The 21468-nt window shown below is 43.5% G+C and overlaps 1 protein-coding gene across 1 annotated transcript in view; it reads right to left on the bottom strand.

Moving 5' to 3' along the window:
- Window positions 1–2571: 2571 nt before the first annotated feature.
- LOC109314132 (collagen alpha-1(V) chain) overlaps window positions 2572–21468 on the bottom strand; it is a 224884-nt gene continuing 205987 nt past the window's right edge. The window contains exons 60-66 of the mRNA XM_019541119.1: window positions 20704–20739; window positions 19709–19762; window positions 18967–19225; window positions 17929–18041; window positions 15231–15299; window positions 10072–10305; window positions 2572–5584 (exon numbers count right to left, since the gene is read on the bottom strand). Coding sequence (XP_019396664.1) covers window positions 5438–5584; window positions 10072–10305; window positions 15231–15299; window positions 17929–18041; window positions 18967–19225; window positions 19709–19762; window positions 20704–20739 — 912 coding nt within the window. The 3' untranslated portion in view covers window positions 2572–5437. The remainder of the gene's footprint in view (window positions 5585–10071; window positions 10306–15230; window positions 15300–17928; window positions 18042–18966; window positions 19226–19708; window positions 19763–20703; window positions 20740–21468) is intronic.

Genomic DNA, 21468 nt, shown 5'->3' with positions numbered 1-21468 from the left:
TTGCACAATCATGTTGGCCCAAAAGACTTGTATGACAACTAGGGAGATGTTCGTAGGCCATAGGATCTGTCCATTTAAACCTTGAGGATGGCAACTGTAGCCAAACAAAGCTTTCTGGAAGCAATCTGGAAGCAGAGTAGGGCAAATCTTAGTGGTAGTCACTGTGGCCACAATTGAGATTACGTATAAGCCATGAAGAGTGTTTTCATACCAGGAGCGATCGTTTGTAGGCATCCTCGGAGCTAAATGCAAAATGGTGATGCAGTGAATGCCCCCTGCCCCCCCGACAAATTGAGGAAACATGCAGTAACCTGCAGAGACTGAGAAATGAGTGTGATCTGCAGGGATCCTGGTTTTCTCTGATTAAAAAAAAAAATCCCAAATTTTTGGCTACAACCTCCCCCCCCCAAAATACACTTTTTTTTCCACAACTAAATGTAAAAGATTAACTGCATGTTCTTTTTTGATTTTTTTTTTTTTTTTTTTTTTTTTTTTTGATAAACTAGAATCCCTGGTGATCTGCTGTGCAGTTTTGGGAAGTCCTCAGGAAACTGGAGAAATCTTCCATCCACTTCTTTTTCTAAATGATCCTCTTCACAAGAACATTCATTACAATAACGGCTGTAGAGCATCTTGTTTCATAGCAAGTTTAACACTCATTAGATGCCATTATTGCTATGACTTTTGGCCTCCACTCAAATACTAACATATCTGTTAGATAAAAAAAGAGGTTAAAAAATGGGTTTGGCTACTGAAGGACTTAATCAGATGAATGCCATCATTTATTATTCATTAGCTATAGTCCAGTGGTGTCTGTAGAGTCCTATCTATATCAAAGCCCTATTACGTTAAGTAGTGTTCCTAAGCGTATTAAGGAAAGTGCGCATGTCAAAGAGCTTGCAAACTGAGTAGACAAGATAAATAAAGACTAGGAGCCAGGACAGTTTTCTATGTGCATTTTACAGAGGGTGAAGGGGTGGGGGGAAACCTTGGCAGAGAAGGACCTGCTGAAAAGCTGCACAGGAAGAGCAGAAGAGCTGGGAATTGGAGCTGGGTCCCCTGAATGCCAGTCCTTCAGCCCCTCTTGCTTCCTTATATTGCAGCAATAATGACTGCGGGGTGGTTTGGGGGCAAGCATTTCATACTCAGCTGGAGTCTTTTCAGGCCAACAAGGAAGCTTCAGTTCCAGTAGGTAGATTCCTTTGAAGAAGCCAGTGCTTCGTCTTGCAAGTCTCGGGCCTTGATCCCGCAATGGTGTTGAGTATTCATGCAACGTACTGCACAGCCTCAAACCCTGCTGACTTCAATGGGCCTTGGGGGTACTCTGGATCATGTCTCAGCTACATAAGTAACCCTCTTGGATGTCCAGGAAGAAGGGGACAGACCTCTCCAGCAGGGACTTTCAAATGCAGCTCAACAGAAGTGTAAATTGTGCTTCTAAGTCATGGAAGCCTTTTGAAAAACCTTGCTCCATTCTTCATACTTCTGTCGGTGAATCCTTGAGACCCTATACTGAGAAAAGCCGTCCTAAGAAACGTAGCGGCAATAGGGTTGGGTGGTTTTATTTTCAGCAAATACAACTGTAAGAGACAGATGAGATCTACAGCACCAGACCAGTCTCGCTCTCCTGGACAATCAGGCTAGGGACAGAAGTTAAGCAATCAGAAACTGGTTTAAACCTGTAACAGAACAGACATTCAGTGCACATAAACCAGTTTCAAAATGACAGAAACTGCTTTAAGATAAATCTGGTTGAATTTAGTATCAGACGTAAGTGATTTAGGTGAAATCGGTTTATGAAACTTCTGTCCCAGACCTCAAAGGTGCCCTCTGAGCTCCCCCAACACACGAGAGGAACTTGATTCACAAAAATTATTTAAGCACCTGGAGAGGGAGGTGTGTGTCTCCAAGTGAGTTTGACTCGCAACAAAAGTTGGGCACTTCATCACACAGGGCACCCAGCTATGTCTTGAGACACCTCTATCCCTTTGCAAAACTAGCCCTTTGTGCCCTCTTAAACAGGTGCAGCCATGCCCTCCTATGCTCTTTGCAAAGCACCTCACTCACTCTTGGTTTGCTATAAATTAATACATATAATAGTCAACAAGCCACAGCATCACGTTAGTGAAGTCCTACCATCCGAAACATCCCCATTGGCGCTTTCTCACGCTGTCGGGCCAGTTTCCATTTCTCAGCCAAAGGGATTCCACGTCTGGAATTGCAAATGATCTCTCTGATGTGCTTGTTTTTATTTTACAGCATATATTATTTGGAAGGCTTTTTCCACTCCTCTGATGAACTCTTCACACTTCGTTGAGCAGAGGGTTTGTGGGAAAGTCAGGCTGCAATATACTCCAAGAAGACATTCACATCACGTTGGTTTAGGTGGAAACAGTAAACTTGATTTATTGAAAAAAAATCTATTACATTTATTTCTTTATTACACAGGTTTAAAATATTTAAAAATACCTCTTATGGGCATTACACTTAAATTTTATGACATGTTTATTGGACTTTGAAGAAATGTACAATATGTCATTTGACAGTATATTTTAAAAAGGGCCTTATGTACTAAAATCTTTTTTTTTTTCCATAGGTTTCATTTTTCTTATCAACATTTGTTCAAGTCATATATATATTAAGGGAGGGGGGGTGGGAAATAAAATTACACAAAAAGAACGTCTGCAAATACAAGAAGTAATTTTATTGCAATATACCGTAGCTAAGTGGTCTGGGGAAAAAAAAATGGAACAGTTTGGAACTTCAGTACAATTACAAACACTGTAGGATTCGATAGAAAAGGTGTTTTTTTGTTTTTTTTAAAAAAGCCAAGAAATAAAAGGAAAAATAAAAAGCTCCCTTGATGAAAAATCATCATAACAGAATCACATGACCTAGACATAATCACACGTGGGTGGGTGTGTATTGATATATGGCTTTTCTACTGCAGAGATGAATGTGCAAAAATTTTGCGTTTCCCACTGCTCCCGGTACAAGGCTATTGTCAAGGTGAACTAGAAGCTAACTTGTGATATGTATTTATTTTCACTGCTCTGCTGTTTTGGTCTGTGATGTTTTATTGTAGCACCTTTTTTCCTAGCAGGAAAAACAAAGATAGATGTAAAACTGGCTCTCGCAGAAGGAAAAAGCACTGCAATGGTTTTGCAGTGGAACAGCTTCTTGCTTTATGGCCTGAGTGCTGCAAATAGCTGAAGGTCTCTGAAAACTTAACTAACCTCCCTTGGATCAAACATTGCTAGTCTTTGCTTGGGAGGGAAGGGGAAAGGACATCATATATAGGTTTCGATTCACAGTAAATGTGATGTCATTTCCTTTGCGATGCTGGACCGCCCTCAGTTCAAGCATGCTGCAGTGCTTCAGGCCAAATCAAAACCCGCCACGTTGCGTTCCAGCCGAGATCTCCCGAAGGAAGGAACGGCTGGGGGAAAATGTATGTCAGCAGGCTGCAATCTGACATTGCTTAATGCTACATGGAAAGCCTTCCTGGCAACCATCATGGGAAGACAAAGAAAATTGCACATTCTCTTCTCTCGCTCTTGCTCTCTGAGCTGTTTGAAGGCACTTACAGCTGAGGCAGCACGGAAAGACAATTGGGCAGTTTCATCTTCACTTCAGTACATTGAACAAATACATAAATTAGCACCACAAACAGTCAGCAACTGAGTACAATCTGGCATAATTACCACCATATAAAATGTATGAATATTTAAAAAAAAGAAAGAAAGAAAGAAAGTAAGCACACTTAATACTTTCTACATGGGCCATATAAGCTCCCATAATACAATTCAAAGAAAAGAAGCAGCGCTACATAATGAGTATGAGGGTGGCATGCAATTATATCAAAGACTGTAGCGAAAGCATGCAGTCCGTGTTGAAAGCAGCTAAAGTGAAGGTTGCTGGGAGATCGGTCGATGGCAGGGGGTCACCAGTGTTGTATTAATGTTCTTAAACAGATAGCACCATGAAGAGGAATGTAAAAAATAATACAAAGCACCTTTTAAAAAAAAAAAAAAACACAAAAATTATTTTTAAAGAGGAAGAAAATGGATTTCCCTGCCATGTGCAATCTACCCCGGGAATGGAATTAAAAAAAATAAAGAAAGGGAAAAATTAATTTAGACCTGTGTGTTTAAGCAAGTGTAGAACTAGGCAAAAAAACCAAACTTGGCTCTCGGGGGGAGGTTGTGTTGGTTATATATTTTTTTTAATCACCAATTTTATAAATCACGGTGTCCAGAGTGGCATATTCTATTTTTGCAGCAAAAATTCTCCCAAAGATGTGAGTGGCTTAAAATGATCTTGCTATTTCTTTTCTTTTCTTATTTTTGGCAGACTTTTGCCACTAATGTGGACCCCAATCGTGCAAATATATGCATGGGCTTACCTTGAAAACCGCAACAAACCCTGCTGACCGCTGACATGAGCCAAAGTGAAGCCTGTGCATCCATATTGGCAAGATTGGGAGTGTGCACAGAAACAACGGAAGTTAGCTTAATGGCCTCCATTTCTATCTTTCTTGTTTGTGTGCGATGAGAAGGGTATGACTTATTACAGACAGGGTCACATGCATGTTTTGAAGCCAGAAATATTTAACACTTTAAAATAATATACAATACAAATATTTACTTACAAACATACAAAAATATAAGCACCTTTAATACTTGGGAAAGAGATGCCCGTAGTGATATTTTGCTATCCAATTCATCGGGGTCATTTTTTAAGGTATTGAAACAGGGATTTTTAAAATGCTGGAAACAGCCATTTAAGCCTGATTTACGGGCTTGCCCCATTGGCCACTGAAGTCAATCCAAAAGTATTCAGTGGAGTTGGGATCAGGCCTAGACGTCGCAATATTTCAAGGTCAAGTTGAAGACAGTTTCAAGTTTTCCGTATTTTCTTTAAGCAAAAAAAAAAAAAATCCATAAACAAGCGCTTGATATAAAAACTCGCGGTAAGAGAGTCTTTGATCATTTTGAATTCCCATGCATTGAGACAGAAGAAGTTGAGTCCATTGGTGGCCATGAAAAAGAAGTGGAGAGAATAATGTATTGTAGCCTTGACCTGTCTGGGGGAAAAAGGGGGGTAAATCTTGCTTTGTCACATGTGGTGCATTTAGGTCGTGTGATTCTGAGTCTGTTGCCGGAACGGTTCTCTCGCTCGCTCGCTCGCCCGGTTTTCGATTCGGTAGGTGTGGTGCGGTGGCACAGTTGAACTCAAGCAGAACAAGAAACAAAACCAAAAAAAAAAAAAGTAGAACCCATCGCTGTCCAGTTTCAGAACGTGCATGTGACAACACAATTCTCTCTTTTTTTTCTTTTTTTTTGGTTGTTTTGTTGTTTTTTGTTTGTTTTTTTTTCCTTAATGGCGCAATGAGGTTACGAGGTTGCTCATTTGGAGACTAGTTTCCGGTTGGCTCTTAGCCCATGAAGCATGCAGGTCCCACCTCAAAGCCAAATTTCTGTGATGCTTCTCCGAAGTCATTGAACATGATGTCAACGATAGGCACTTGCTCGACTTTGGGCGTGTTGATCTCTAGGATCGTCTTTTGATAGCCTTTCTTTGCCTGCGGAGGAAGAAGTGGGGAGAGGGGAGGAGGGGGGGAAAGGTGAGATATCACCTTTAATCTGAAACGGACCCAAGAGTGTGAACGAGCCCCCTGGCAACCTCAGGCTATGATAAACAGTCATTTTACAGTCTCATCAGGAAGTGGAGACAACCAAATCCAGCCTCAATGTAAATCCGCACGGTTTTGCTGAGCGGCTGCAACTGCTCCCGCTTACAGCAGAGATGGATTCAGCCCAAAGTCCGGTACATTAATACAGTGGGTTAATTTGTGCTTCTACTAAGAACAGTTATATATATGCCAGAGGTGATATCAAGGGTGTGTTTGTCTCGGACTGTCCACAAGTAGGGTGGCTTGGCCTGGCTTACCTGGACTTAGGGCTCCATGCTACCATGCAAGAGGTCCCCAAGCATGATCTCTGAACTCCCAGGCCAGGGTGTGGGGGTTGCCCCATGCAACACTGGAAGAGCATCAAGATGAAAGTGGGAAGTAAAGAAAGAAGATGGAGTGGTTTAAACTAGGGAAACTGGGCTATGGGTGAAGCCTACATAGGTGCAGGAGGTGAAAAATGATACAGTGGCCATGAATGCAGAGGAAGAGGCAGCACCAAGATTTTCAATGATGGGTGTCTCCATTTTGGGGTGCCCTGGCAGGTTCCTCGCAGTTGCACTATAGATAATGGTTTGGTTTTTTTATGGATGTTAAATGAGATGGAAGGACAAAGTCTCAGGCTATTCACTAGATCTGAAAGTCAAGAATTGAGTCACCCCTGCCTGGAAAATAAGTATTATGCAGTCCCTGATGTATGCAAGTCTGTGGGATACCCTCCTTACCACTGAACAAGACTGAGGGAGAGGCTACTGGACAGAGAAAGGATTTGAATACAGCTAAGACAGCTCTCAAGTGGATACAAGGAATCTGCGTGGTCTGATCAGGTTTTTCTTTTGCAATTGAGTGCAAAAACTACGGGTTTGCTGCTTTCCCCGTGTTCAGCGCACACAGGAGCAGGGAAGGGAGACTAGTAAAACTGTTGTGGCTGCAGTATCGTTGTTGTACCTCCCTGAGGAGGCTCACGGGTTGTTAAGCAAATGTGAGCAATTTAATTTGAATATATTAGTTTGACTGCTACCCAAATGCTACAGAAAAGACTGCAGTTATACTTTGATGGAATTCACCAGGTATCGTTGTTGTTTTATCGTGCCTGTTAGCCATCCGGTTATTTCTGAAATATAAATAATTATTAGAGGAGCACAAGTGCACCCGAGGGCATACAAAACTGCAGAAAGACGTGAATTTATGGAGTGGCATTTTGCTTTACCCTACCCTCTGATTTGCCTGTCTCAGAAGGACCGGTTATAGCCCAGCAACCGGGAACAGGCTATAAGAAATACGTCCTAATAATGGCCCAGACATTATTCCTTTGGTGTTCGCTGTAGCAGTATGAATGGTGGCAGGAGCATGTGCCCGATCTGCTTTCGCAGGAGCTGTGCTGCAATGCTGCACTGGCTAGCAGGCCATTATTTTTTCAAATGGTAGGACCCAACCCTTGATCCCTAACTCAAGCAAAATCTCTGTTTCGAAACCTGGAAAAAAATTTCCGGACTGCTTCAACAAGAAACTCACGTGTCCTGAACTTCAAAGGGCATCGGTGTGCTTCAGCACTGTGCAGGATCAAACCCTTAGGAGAAAATCCACTGCTGTGCAGGCGACGAATGCAAGTCCTGGTGCCATTTAATGCCTCACTGATATTAAGGGCTCCCTGCGCCCTTAGATACCCAAAGGACTGGCTAAGTCAGACACGGTGAGGGATTGGACTGAGAATAAGGAGGAGGAGTAATGCTTCCAAGAACGAATCATGCAGATGGATTGTAAGCTCATTGCAGCAGCTACCTGACTGTCTTTTTCTGGGAGGAGGGTTTTTCACCTTTGGGCACAGCACAGGACATGAACATTGCCTTACAGGAATCATTGCTCTCAGTGCACCATAGATGACCAGAAAAATAAGTAATTAAGCAAGCAGGTCAGGCTGTGCCAGCGGTAAAACTGATATCATCTGCACTGGGATCAGTAGAAAGATAGACACACACCCGATCAGCCCCAAACCCGTTCCATTTTGAATATTTACCCTTTTCAGCTACGGCATCATACCATTATTCACCTTGGAGCTGACCCTTGAAGGCACGTCTTTTGAGAGGCCACCATAAAATGATCTGGAAGTCCTGGGCTTTATTTCTGGGTTGGCAACTGTCGTGGTCTACAACCCAGGCACTTAAGCTACCAATGCTGGTTTCCCTGCCGACAATGCCTCTATTTACTGTGAGCACCTTGGAGCTGGGGCTACCTTTGTACTTGTGCAATATGTAGGGCAAAAGGGCCCTGATCTCTTTTTAAATGCTAAGCAGTGCACTCCTGCGGTGTTAATAATTGCTGCAAGTTGAGCCCCTTGTTGCACCTGCTGCTTAGTCCCCACCACGCTCTTTTATCTGGGCTGGGTTACGGTTTCAGGTGGGTAGCAACAACAGAGGCAAATAAACTCGGATGGAGCAAGCAGTTCTGTTTTCATGCAAATACCCTTTGTTATGCAGAATAAAGGGAAAAGAGATGTAGGGAATATAAAGCACCCAAGCAGAATAATTTCCTGACCGAAATGCTTTTCATTGGGTCTATCAGCGTTTAAACCTGTGATGTGTGATCTTCCAGCATCCCTGAGACTTAATAGGGAAAGGGGAGGGGGGATTTTTCTAAGGACACATCACATTATCCAGAGATATGAAGTACTTGAGAATAAACTTCCCCGTGTGGTGTCTGAGTGTTTGCAGCAATGGGTTGAACACTCTTCATGTCTCTCTCTCTGCAGCAGCGTTAAGAGAATTAGTGAGTCTAATTGAATTTCCCTTCATTGCTTCTACAGTAAAAACATGCTGGCTTTGGGATGGAATCACTTTAATCTCTTAAATTATATGAAGGGCTTTCTCCATCAAACACCTTTTTTTTTTTTTTTACTTCCTTCATTCCCATGGACTTTGATCATTCCAATTGCAAAAAGAGAGATACATTTACATATTTTTCAGCATTTGCAAACTGGATCTCAGCATGCACAGAGCTGTCAAACGGCAGACCAAATTCTCAGCTGTTTCGGCTGGAAATTTTTAGAAGGGCTCAGCATCCTTAGCCTGGTTTTTCAGAGCACGCTTATCTTCCAGGTAGCAAACAAAATGAGCAGGAAGGAAGATCCTGGGTGGTTACCACCTTGCAAAAAGCTGACTGCTATTAAGCTGCCAGAAGGAGAGCCTAGCCTTGTAAAAGCTGGAGCCTGGCTGTGGGTGCTGAAACTTAACCTGAACTCTTGGAAAAATCACAGCCTCCAAGTTGTGCTTGCTAGATATGTGCATGCACAAATGCAAGATGTAGGGACCTGTATTTGCACTTCTTGATTCCAGCGAGAGCTTTGCCTGGAGAAGCTATTTATCTAAGGGATTTAAAGCCTCTCTATTATGATAATATTGGAAGCCTTCACTTTGTTCTTTAATATATCACCGTAAGATAGGACAGCACTCTTATCCCCAGTTTACAGGTGGGGAACTAGCACGCACAGTCACCGGAGTCCACAATAGACCAGAACCCTTGAGCCGTCCCCCGGGACCATCACCGTTAAACCTCCTTCTTCTCAATACCTGCCCTGCTCTTCCCAAACTAGAGCCCTCGGCCTTGCATGGGTTTGTCCTTTCGCAAGGGGAAAGGCTGTTAGTAGTTTCAACATTTGCTTAACAAGTATTGAGCAAATTGAAACACCGGCATCTTAGCTCCTTTGTCAACTTCAAGAATGAAGTCATGCAGTGGATGCGCAGTATAACTGATCCTTTTAAGTCAGCAGACTGATCAAACATCATCTGTCTTGCAGACTGAAGATTTAAAAACTCGTGTCTGTCAAAACACTGCCCCTCACACTGGGGAGTTGAGCCCGAGCAGCAAGTAGTGGGAAAAACAATATCCGTGCTTTAGCCCATTGCCTTTCCAAGCTCTCTCCTAATACTGCGTGGCTGTATATAAGCAAGGTGTCCAAGCGGCTGCATATTAGGGCCCTGTGGGCTACCCTCTACACACGGGTAAACTAGGGCACAGAAAGGCCACAATGGAAATTTTCTGGAGCAGTCACATATTTGAGAGGCATCTCTTTCTAGGGGCACAATAAGAAACAGAAAACGCATTGAGGGCTGCATATTAATTATTATTAAAATGCATTGAGGGCTGCATATTCCTGGCATTATGCAATGCCACCTCCCGCAGACCGGGGCCAAAAAAAGAGGCCTTCCCCATCTGCAGTTTTGAAGCTGCTTATACAAAAGTCACATGCTGAGTAAGTAGCATGCCCAGGAAAAGCCCCAAGCTTGAACTCCCAGCCCCAAATCTAGCTACTGACTTAGGCTGACTCCTTCTCTCGGCATCTCTAAGCTCCTGCTAAGGCTAGCTCCAGTGCTCATACTTACTGCACAGCCGTCGATGGCAGCTCTTATGTAAGGGTTGTTGTCGTAGGACATCTCCTCGTCGTTGGAGCCCAGGAAGCGGATGGCTTTGTCGTAGCTGCCGGTGGTGGCATCGTGCCACGCCACGGACTGGTAGCAATTGTAGGTGACGTTCTGATGGGCCGAGGCACTCAAGAGCCTCAGGAAAGTCATCTGCACCACTCCGATGGGATTGCCGTCCGAATCCACATAGGAAAGCTGAGAGAGAGGGGAAATACGGAAGGGGAAAACTAGGCAGTGAGGTGACACATGCACATTTGGGGAGCTCAGATACTCAGGGCAGCAGTGACCCTTTGAAAAGGCTTTGTGGAAGAGCTGACGACCTCATCGCTTGCATCACTGCGTTAACCAGCATCCATATACTTCCTGTCCATTACTACCATAGGACCAGCTTTTTGACTCCAAGGTGCTTCAGTGCCAGAAGAGATCCCCTAGGAAGGTCCTGGAGTCTCCTTGCCTGGAAGTTTTTAATTGCACTTTAGGCAAACATTTGTCTGGATAGTTTAGTTGGGGACGTTCCTGCCATGAGCAGGACTAGGGGACTTCCTGAGCTACCTTTCAGACTTGTTATTATAAATCTACCACCGTTTTCTCCACGGACACACAGCATTGCACTGTAGTTCCCAGCACTGGCTCCTAGCACAAATCAAAGCCCACCGTGTCCTTCTGCCGCTTGGATCTCATTTCATCCAAGAGAATAAGACTGCGGCACCAGTGGCCACACTGACTGCATTGCCAGTATTGCCAGTGCTCACGATTTTAAAGTCTACTCTTCGGGAAGGCGAAAAACTTAGCTCGTTCTTGTCTACATGACTGATATATCACATAAAAGAAAGAGCTAAGTTTTTCACTTTGCCAACTCTCATGATTTTTGCATCGTTCTTAAAGTCTACATTTTGGGAACGTGGAAAAAAAACGCAGCTCTTTCTTTTATATATATTTAATATATAATATAGAAGAAAGAGCTAAGTTTTTCACACTCCCGAAGTGTAGTCTTGAAGAACAACGCCAAAAATCATGAGTGTTGGCCACACTGAATCATTACGAAATGCCATTTGCTCTTGCTGTCTGGGCATGAAAATTGCCGGCATCTGAAAGCAGCACAATGTGGAGCACTAAGGGGGAACAACAGGGAATGAGCATGGCTATGTGAGAGCAGATACAATTCCCAAGGGGAGCTAGGACTGGACCCGGGAAGGAGAAGGAAGAAGGGGGAAGCAGAGGTTACTTGTGGGGGGGGAGAGACAGGCCACAGAGGAGAGAGGTCCAGATTGACACAGCTGACGTCCAAGGGGCCTACACACAAGCAAAGCCACTGAGTGTGCAGGAGAAGTCACACCCAGTTAAGGAGACCATATATTTGCAATTTTATATCCTCATGCTGTGTGCCATAAAACATACATCAATGCATTCATCTCTTTTACACTGATGCTCCAGTCTACATAGTAGGGTATAAAAACACTTTTTTCTTCCGCTTTTGGTGCATTATATATAGGGATATATTTAGCAATACCGAGTTTTGAGAAATTCTCTACGGCAGCCTAGAAATGGGACCCTTTGATAGCTCTGAAAGAAATCACACTCCTAAAAAGCTTTTCAAGCTGCAGTGGGGACCTTGTCCAGTATGTGATCAAATGCCAAGTGAGCAAAGGCACAATACACCTGGGTTCGATGTGTTTTTCAACTAATTATACACAGATGATATCTACTGTCATGGTCAGGCTAAGAGAGCTGACATTTATAAATCTGATCTATCGACAGCTGAATCCTTTTGAAATAACCTGGAGAAAAAATTTAGATGCACAAACGATGCTGTATGCTTTGAGGCACCATAAAACGTCAAGCCAAGGTGCGAGCTGCAAATGGGTGGAGGGGGGGAGATTCAACACCAGACAATAAAATCAGGACTCAAAGGTAATAATAAAAATATATATACCAACCGGTTGTCAGGATACCAATGCGCTGTCCTCCTGAGAGTTAAATACGACTGAACATAAGAAAGCTGCACATGCCAGATGAAGAAATAGGAGAGAACCACCAGGACACAGAAGAAGAGGAACACAAGTGCCAAATGTCCGGCACGTGTTCAGTGACCCACAGTGCTACTGATATGCATCCTGCACTTCTGTTAGCTCTATTTTAGCCAGGTTTGGCACCGGAGCCCCATGTCCCATTGAAGCAGACACAGCTGCAGTTCCTTATATATATTTATTTATTCATTCCTTATTTTTATGCAAGGGTCCAACCCTGCTGCTCTTAAACCAACATCAACAGGACCCATTGCGCTGTACTGGGATTGCTCGTGCATGTGCAGTTTAGCCAGCTCAACCCTTCCCTTATTTCTGCACTATAATTACAGCTCCAAAGGGATGCCATATGGCCACGACCGCTCATAGAGCTGAATGGGTGTAAAGCCTCATTGGCTCTAATGGGCCTGACACACATACATGTGCTGGAGAACTGACCCCAGAAGAAAAGATTTGTGATGCTTATCCTTCCTGATGGAGATTACCCCGTCCATCATCAGAAAGCGGTGAGAAATGAACTGTAATCCGTTGGTACGTCGTGAATATTGACCAGTGGGTTAGTGACAATGAGGTCAAAATGTCACTTAAGACAGTTTTTCTCTTCTACACATTTTACATTAATGGTAGTCCTTTTTTTTTGGTCTGCACTGATGTGGGAAATGTCCCATTCACAGCTAGGAAAGCATGTTATCATGGCCTCTGGATGAAGCCCATTCTGCTTAGTAGGTTTGAGATGGGCAGGTAGGCTCCCAATCCATGGGAATTTCACCATTGCTTTTAACAGAAGCAGGATTGGACCCTGGTATGAGAATCATCTTGGCTGAGCTGGGTCAGGATTGCAACCAACTTCAATTCAAAAAGCATTAACATTTCATACTACTTCCCAATACCACTGTTCTAGCCCCCTCAATATAAAGCCCTGCTCTTAAAACCCATGCACTGCTTGTATGGGTCATATATGAACTGTGACCCCTATCCCCCCCTTTCAAAATATCTTCTATGTGCTGGTGATTACTGTCAAAAGATAATGCAAGATAGGCACATAACAAGAAAGGGAGAAAGAATAAACAAAAGGCTCCAAGTAGCTTTGAAGTTCTGTTTTCTTTTTTTTTTTAACTAGCGCCCTAAAATTCAGGGCTGGCCTTCAGCCCTCCAAATGACTGCCACATAGGCAACAGATAGGAAAAAAAAAATAGAAAAGGACTGAGTATATTAGATACTGCTATTAATTAACAGAGTGCTCTGTGGTTAAGCTGTGAGAATTATCACCTCTAGAGGCTGAAGTGTTGGCGTTTAGCACCTATTGTATGAACTAATAAGCCACAGCCCCACTGCTTGGAGGAGCAGTTGTGGAAGCCATTTGGTGCTTAGTGACAGGGCAAGTGGCTTGAGAAAGGAACTGGGTGGTGCCTTTATTTACTGCTTGGCTTTTAAGGTGGAAGTTGGAGGTTTACTGCAGGAAAGCGCTGCAGAGGACGTTCCCGGAGGCCCGTGGAGCCGGAGCAGGCTGGTAGGCTGGCAGGCAGGCAGGAAGCTGATGTGAAACACATCACAGCGGGCAGCTCCTCTCCTGGTTGCGCTGCTGGACCGCCACATACTTTTGTGGGATGGGAGAGCTCACTCATCGCATATTGTTTTCTTCCTTAATCCCGCTGATTTTGACCGACCACCTTATTTACTTCTCACTAATCCTACCGGACTTCTGACTCAGCCGGGAGTTCTTCATGTTTGCAGGCCCCATTCGTGCTAATCACCCCGTGTATTGAAGCCCACAAAGTAGGCATCTGCACCTTGAGACACTGTTCTTTATTTCCATACAATGTGGTCTTTCCATTTTGCAGGAAGTGCAGCAAACCGCCCGTCAGGCATACATTTTAAATGCCTGTTCTTACACTGTTCACATTCTTCTTCCACAAATTCCTCATTTGCTATTTCTGTTTTGGTATCTGTTTGACCTCAGGATATTCCTCCTCTTTTTTTGTCCATTTTTAATCATGACTAAAACCAAGATCCAGCCCATTCAGGGTCAGAGAGCATGGGTGTGGTATGAAGTTGCCCTTTTTGGACTCCATTTCTCCCAAGTGAACGGAGGTAGCGTGGGAGATCGGATACTTCTGTTAGGAGAGTGTATCGAAGACTACGAGTACACAGATTCATGTACCAAACAATAGAAAACTGAAGGATCTCACACAGTGGCCTACTAGTCAACTTACTAGTCTGTTCCTACCTTGGGTGTTTTCTTTATTAGAGTTGATTGAAATGCAGATAATAACACACTGAATTTTTTGATGAAAAATGTCTTATTTCTCCCTAGAAAAATTCCTTTGTCCAACCCATTCTTGCATTCCTATAGCTTTGATTATATCTCATCATCAAAGAGAGATTAGGATATCTCTCTTAGCCTAATCATAAGCACACAGGCTGGAATTCAGAACAGTGTCCCGGCTCCTAGGGTTAACTTCGTACGAAAGTAACCACCAGGACCTTTCAGGGTGTCCCTACACTGTAGTCAGCAGCCTAGCGTACAGATACCCACGCTGACTCGGAACAAGGTTTGGTCCCAGGAGCAGCCCAACTGTGTCTTGGCAGGGCCTAATTTAATCCGCTGCAGTATGCAAAGCAGACATACCCTCAGAGGCGCTGATCCAGCAAAGTATCCAGAGCATGTGGCGGCTAGGCACATGGATAGCGAAGGAGACGACTTGCATATCTGATGCCTGGCAAGGTGCTTGCTGCCCAGGCAAGGTGTTTACTGCCCTTACTTGAACCAAGGTTTTTCTCCCCCAGAGAGGATTATATATAAATGCACCTCCAACTTTTCATGTTTGGTCGGCATTCCACCTTAAAGTCTTTTTTTTTCGTGTCCTAAGATGGTGATTAGTCATGCAGAGTGCGATAAGTTTGGCCATAACCAAAGCGGACGTGGGGGGCGTGCTCTGACTTAGACTGGTAGGCCAAGGTTAGCCACTTACCAAGGAACCCCGCTTGTATTGACTATACCATGTAGAAGGCTGCTCTTTGGGCCAACGAGCCATTTTACTCTGTAAAATATGAGACGGGTTAAAGAAAAACTGAAAGTGGTGGGATGCTTCTTACCAGTTTACCGCGCTTGAATTCACTGAACCAGGAGCCTGGGTTTTCCTTTGGCCAAGAAGTAATTCTAGCCTAAATTGTGGGAAGTGGGATGGAAAGGAAGAGACAGAGAGGGAAGGAAAAAAAAGGAAAAAAAAAAAGAAAAATAGAAATTACATTCAGTTGCAGATCCTGCATCTCTATGTCCAACTCTCTTTAAAAAAAACCCCATATTTTCTTATGCTTTATAAACTGGCAATAAAAAAACCTGAGCTCTACAGTGCTAGTGACTTCTAAATCAAAATGTTAACTGCCTGACATTGGCGTCAGGACATTCTGCCATCGTGCATGCATAGAGAGCTGCCTGGGCACCAGCTTTCATTGCCAAGGGGTTAATGGGCTGTAGCCTTGAGATATTTGCCAATGCAAAACTGGCCGTACATTCTGTTGGCATAAAGCGGGGAAAAAGAGTATTGATGGTTAATGATCTATTTCTCTACACGGGGATTGTGAAGGGAAAAATGATTCTGAGACTGGAGAAGCCAGTCCAGTGTTAAATCCAGATGTTGCAGGCTCAGGAAAATTAAGGAGAGCTGAATGACTCCTCCTAGGTTTGAGCACCAGTAAGCCACAGCACATGGAAGGTACCGTCCTTGGTAGATAATGAACCGGAATACATGATCCAGTCCCAACCAGAGCATCTATAATGATCCAGAGTGTGAGCTTGACTAAGTGAGTTGCTAAAGTATCTTCACTCTTCAGCTGTGCATTTGAATGGTCTCTCCTCTCAATTAGAAACCGAGCCTTGTGCAAGAAGGGGAGGGAGAAAGGCTGCAGTCCACTTTATATTCTCTTACTTTTCTCCAAGCTCCCTCTCTGTCACTGTTAATCTTTCCAAGCACAAAGTCTCAACTATATGGAGATGCCTTTGTATTATTCTTGCCTCTTCGGCATGAGAAACAAAGACTTTGTGCCATGCTGAGGCTCAACAAAAGTGGGATACATCTTTTAAGCCCTATGCAGCAGCCAACAATACATCCTTCACAAAGAGCTGCACAAGCAATATTAATAAGGAAGATACTCATGTTATTTTATGGGGAAAATATGAGACTGGACTCCTCTCAAACAGGCCAATTTTGCACAAATATAAAGAATTAGCTTTTGAGCTGCACCAGTGGTAGGAGAATCAGTCCCACTGCGAATACTAGCGTAAAAATATAGACATACAGTGTTGTTATTTGAAAGACTTACATTACTAAAAACCATGTCCCAATTCTGAGAGTTTAATAATCATAATCAAAGGAGAACAATGGCTGTCCAACACTGAAGAGAAAGAAGTATATCTTTCCTTTAAACAACCCCTCCGAGAACTTCAGGAAACGATACAAGGCCTATTACATGTCCCAAGCTGAGGCATGTTTCTTGTGGCTGAAATACTCTCAGCAAGAGAACAGCTTATAGCAGAGCCCACGAGAGCAGGGGCTGTCTTGAATGCCCCCCGATGCAGCTATTGCATGCAAAGACCCCCTTGCCGGTTCAGAGAGGGTCTCTGGGTGCCATCTCGAGAGCCCTTATACTCTCCCCGGGTGGGGAGCATGTTCCCATTTCAAGATCTGGTTTCAATGCTCAGGGGAGGTAAACTCCAGAAAATAAAATGGAAAAAATATGGGGCAACAAAGGGTACTGCCTACATGGCAAACTGACCATGCCCGCAGCTGTACCCTCAAGCAGGCCATGCTGTCTGGCATATGCTGCCTCCTGAGCTAGAAGGAGCATAGCTACATCTGCACGATGCTTTGGGTGGGTCTGCGGGTGCTGCTGAGTGACTGCCAGTTAGCTCTCCTCTGTGTTAGCTGGCAAAACCTTGGTTGCAATCGCTTCCAGTTTAGGAGACAGCCACAGCAACGTAGCAGGTTTCAGGGCGCCACTGAAAAGCTACCTGCGTACTGTGAAGATATAACTCAAGTGTTTGTGTTGAAAGACACTTAGCGCACATGTCACCATCACCCGGAAGACACTTAGCACACTTGTCACCATCACCCGAAAGTTACTGGCTGTCAAAATTAGTGTGCTAGTGCTGACAGTTATTTATAGCAGGATCCTTGAAATTATGAGGCTGAAAAAGCAGAAGACATCATTGCACAGGAAATAAATGGACTCTGATTCAGTCTGCATGGCAGAAGAATACCATGAACGCTGCAAATTCTAGTTACAAAAGTTTGGAAAACCCAACGGAAACACCAGGCAAAATGACAGAGGATCAACATTTCTCCGCTCTGAAGACTTGGTGAAAAGTAGAAGGAGAATCAGCAGGACAAAACCATCCAAGTAGCAGCTACCGCTGCATGAGGGATAAAAAGAGCTGGTTAAATAAGCCTCGTGATGAACTGCAGCGGATACACCGATGCAAGCTTTTGCCTTTATAAAGCAAAGCAAGAAAGTAAAGTTTCGGCATTTATCGTGCTCGAAGAAGCATCAACAGCTTGCCCTAAGCCACAGTTTAAAAAGCACTTATTCATTCGGTGAAATGTCCTCAGTAAACAAATTCCATATTATTTTAGAAACTAATCTTGAATCCGACATTAAATAAAAACCATCGGATCTCTAACCTCAGCTTCCACTTGACTTCCGGCTGATCAAACTGACTAGCTATGAACATTCACATTAGGAAACGAGCTTATTACTACCTTCAGAGGGAAAAATATAGTTTGTGTGAACTTACTCCTTCGGATTTCTTATCCGGGAAGATACAGGTCTCTCCACCAGCTGTGAAATTACAGTACACTTTGAAAGAGTCCCTGGAACATCCTTGGTTAGGATCAACCCAGTATTCACCTAGAAAGAGGTGAAGAAAGAGAATGGAAAAAGGAATGAAACCTATAAAGCAAGAAAACATGGGAGCTCCCACCAAGCGGACAACATCAAACGCACACGTTTGCATCCAGAGGTAGAGTTTTGGTACATGAATGGTAATAAATGTTCCTTCTCATATACTCACGCAGTCCCATGGATAAGAAAGCTCAAGGATCAATATACAAATGGTATAATGTGATATACTGACATCATTATAAATTCAGAAATGGAGCAGTGTTGTGATGACCCTGTTGTAACTGGGGAAATTCATAGATGTTTCATTAATCCTAACACTTGTTAATAGACGCTGGAGCCAGGGGCAGCGACAGCGTCAACACGGCTCCAGTGATCAGACCGGGCTTTGCAACTGAACCAGGGCCCCCTCCACATCCGTGTGTATTCATTATGGCATATACTATTATATACACACGCACAGTACTTAATCCCCAAATTTGCACTAGAGATGGTATTTCGTTCCTCATGGAAACCATTTTTTATTGGAATGGGGGTTTCAACTAAAACCATTTTTTGGTGGAAAACCTCCACTGCAGAAAATCTCCCTCTTCCATCACAAAACCAAACACCAGAAAAAATCAGTTTTTCCCCAAACTCTTAATGTGATTCAAAATCACGTGGCCCTGCCTTTTGGAAGGTGCAATTTGAGCACCTTATAAAACAGACATACTTCTCCATGGTGTAGGCTCACTGGCCAGACTGGATTTCCCAGAATTTACCATTAACAGGGACTCTTTTTGGGAGTGCACTCCTACTCTTCACTTGTTGGGGTTTTTTTCATCTGTGTTTTCCAAAGGGAAAAAAAATTCCTCCCAGCCAATTAGATAATGCAGATTTACAATTTGCACCACTTTGCTTGCTTTCTCCGCACCCGCACAACCCCAGGACATACCATCCGGGAAGTCAGGGTGACATAGCTGCAAGTCCTTGCAGGTCCGAGCTGGGTTATGCTGAGTGCCCAGAGGATGCTTCATTTGCTCTATTTCCAGTTTCAAAGAATTCAAGGAGCCGAAGATTTCCTCCATGCCATCTGCGTAATCCATGTAGTTGTCAGCATTTCCATCATCAACCAGCTGGCTGGCATCAATGTTTCGCCTGGTCCTCTTGGAGGACTGGATAGGCAGTGGCTGGATGACCTCCCCAGGAGGGCCCTTGGGAGCGAGGAAAGAATTTGTAAACATGAGCTTCATGCGGAAAGCAGGGACGAAAGAGAAGAGAAAGCCAAGAAAAGCATCACATGGGAAACCTCACAGATCTGTTGGGTTACTGATGAGAAACCTTCAGTCCCTGTTGAATTTTACAGGGCTCAAACTCTCAAGAGAGAGTCTGAGCATAAAATGTAGACTGGTGGAAAGTTTTTTGGCCATCAGATCATTTTAAGGGTCTGCATCTTGGGTGAAAGTCTTCCAAGAAAAGCTCCTTCATCTTCTTCCTCTCTTTGAATGTCTCTCTCTGTTTTACTTTCTTTCCTACCTCCTTCTCCAGCATTTTGAAAGCACTTACACTTCTGTGGCATGTACTCCTCGCACGAGGGGTCTTTAATCAAGAAATACTGTGTTCCCCAGTGGGGTGGGAAGCATCACCCAGAAACCCCACATGTCATTTAACTCTTCAGAAGGACTGGTTATACTTACAGGAGGTCCAGGGGGCCCTGGAAGACCAGATTCACCCTTCGGCCCTGTTGGACCCTGGGTAGAAACACAGAAAGGAGTGCATGTGAGTCTCAGTAAATACCCTCCACCATTTATTTTAAATCCTTAATATTCTCATCTCTCAAATTCCTCTCTGCACTGGAGCCATCTGGCTGCCCTCCGCTACAGCAAAGAAACGTGGTTCTGATCAGAGCTTTGTCACCATTTTTTAATGAAAAAGCTTTTCATGAAAAATAGCTTTTTTGACCCATCCCCCTCCAAAAAGGCTATTTTTGGTAGAAAAGGTTTGTTTCAACAGGATTTTTTCTGTTATTTTGTTAGAAAACAGTACAGGAGTTAGGCTTAACATTTAAAAAGCTTGGTTACGTTTGATGTAAAACATTGAGGGTTTGTTTCCCCCCTAAAACACGACAAATTTAAATGAAAGGTTTTTTTAGAAACTGAAAAAAAGGATCTGTATGCTCATGGAAAACAATGCACGTAATATGTGGAAAATACAGATAAGCACACATTCGGGAAATGTTTTCCCATGAACATTTATTGGCATTTTTCAAGCAGCAACAGCTCCGACTTCACAGGGAAGAACCTGTACTAGGATTCAGCTACTTAACTGGCATGTTTTCCACCCCGTCTCTTTACTGTGTTACACTTGTTAGTACACCACCTGCTAGTCTCCCTTCCCCGTTTCACAGTTTATCTGCAAGGTCACCTGTTTCACAGGAAGAGCTTTTTCCTAGCACTGTGCCCTCTGTCCCCCCCTCTGATCTTCTCAAAAGTGATGTTTCATAAAGTATAAAAACTGTATCACAGAGATGTTTCCAATTATTTCTGTTTTTTATTTTAGACAGCCTGAAATGACTGCATTTGCTCAAGTCAGGTTTAGCAAATTGCCTTGACTCGACCAGTTTGTAATAGCGGCAGTTCATTAAGCAGCTAATAATTCTTTGGCTTTTTAGCTTTGCAGCATCCATACTTACTGATGACCCTTTAGCACCCTTGGGACCAGGGGGACCCTGTATGAAAGAAAAAAAATACAGGCAGTTAAGTGCCTTTATTAGTAGGATCAGGCACCAAATACAAAATCTTTTCATATTCATTTTTTTTCCCTATGAATTCACTGGAGTTGCATTTTGTTTCCACTTTTCAGGAACATTTGCGTAATCTGCTTTTGCTCGCTGAATCCTTTCACTGAATGAAAGCCTCCAGGATGCTTGGATGATTGCTTCCAGAAAGCTGGTATTCAGTCTTCATAGGCATTGGTGATCTTGTTGCACAAGCATCACATGAACTTGTGTAAATCACTTGGTGCTGATCCAGGCCAGGTACAGAACCCCCAACTATGCGATTCATCCAACACTTTATAACTAAACAGTCAAAGCTTCATCTTTAAATAAATGCCGCTGATCAACGTACAGAGCACACCCGTCCTAAATATGTTTGTGGAATAAATGTGAATAATAAATATGACGAAAATCAGTAGGCAAAAACAGAGGGAGGGGAGAACTAACTTTACAGGATCAATTTTTCAGGGGGTGCATCTACAAATTCATTAATGCTCGGTCGTTACTATGCATTAAGTTTAGCACTTGGATAACCAAGTACTAAATCAATGAGCAGGAACTGGTGCTACTGCATAGTAGGGCTGGCACATGGGTTTTTACAGATGTTAACTGTGCAGTAGCCTAATGCTCCTGCACAGCAGCATATTAGCACAGGTTTTGTTCAGCACGCTACTGCACAGT

The sequence above is a fragment of the Crocodylus porosus genome, unplaced genomic scaffold (genome assembly GCF_001723895.1).
Source record: "Crocodylus porosus isolate Cpor-Errol unplaced genomic scaffold, CroPor_comp1, whole genome shotgun sequence".
NCBI classification, from domain to species: domain Eukaryota; kingdom Metazoa; phylum Chordata; order Crocodylia; family Crocodylidae; genus Crocodylus; species Crocodylus porosus.
The sequence above is the reverse complement of the archived record's forward strand: the minus strand, read 5'-3'. Positions and strand labels throughout refer to the sequence as shown.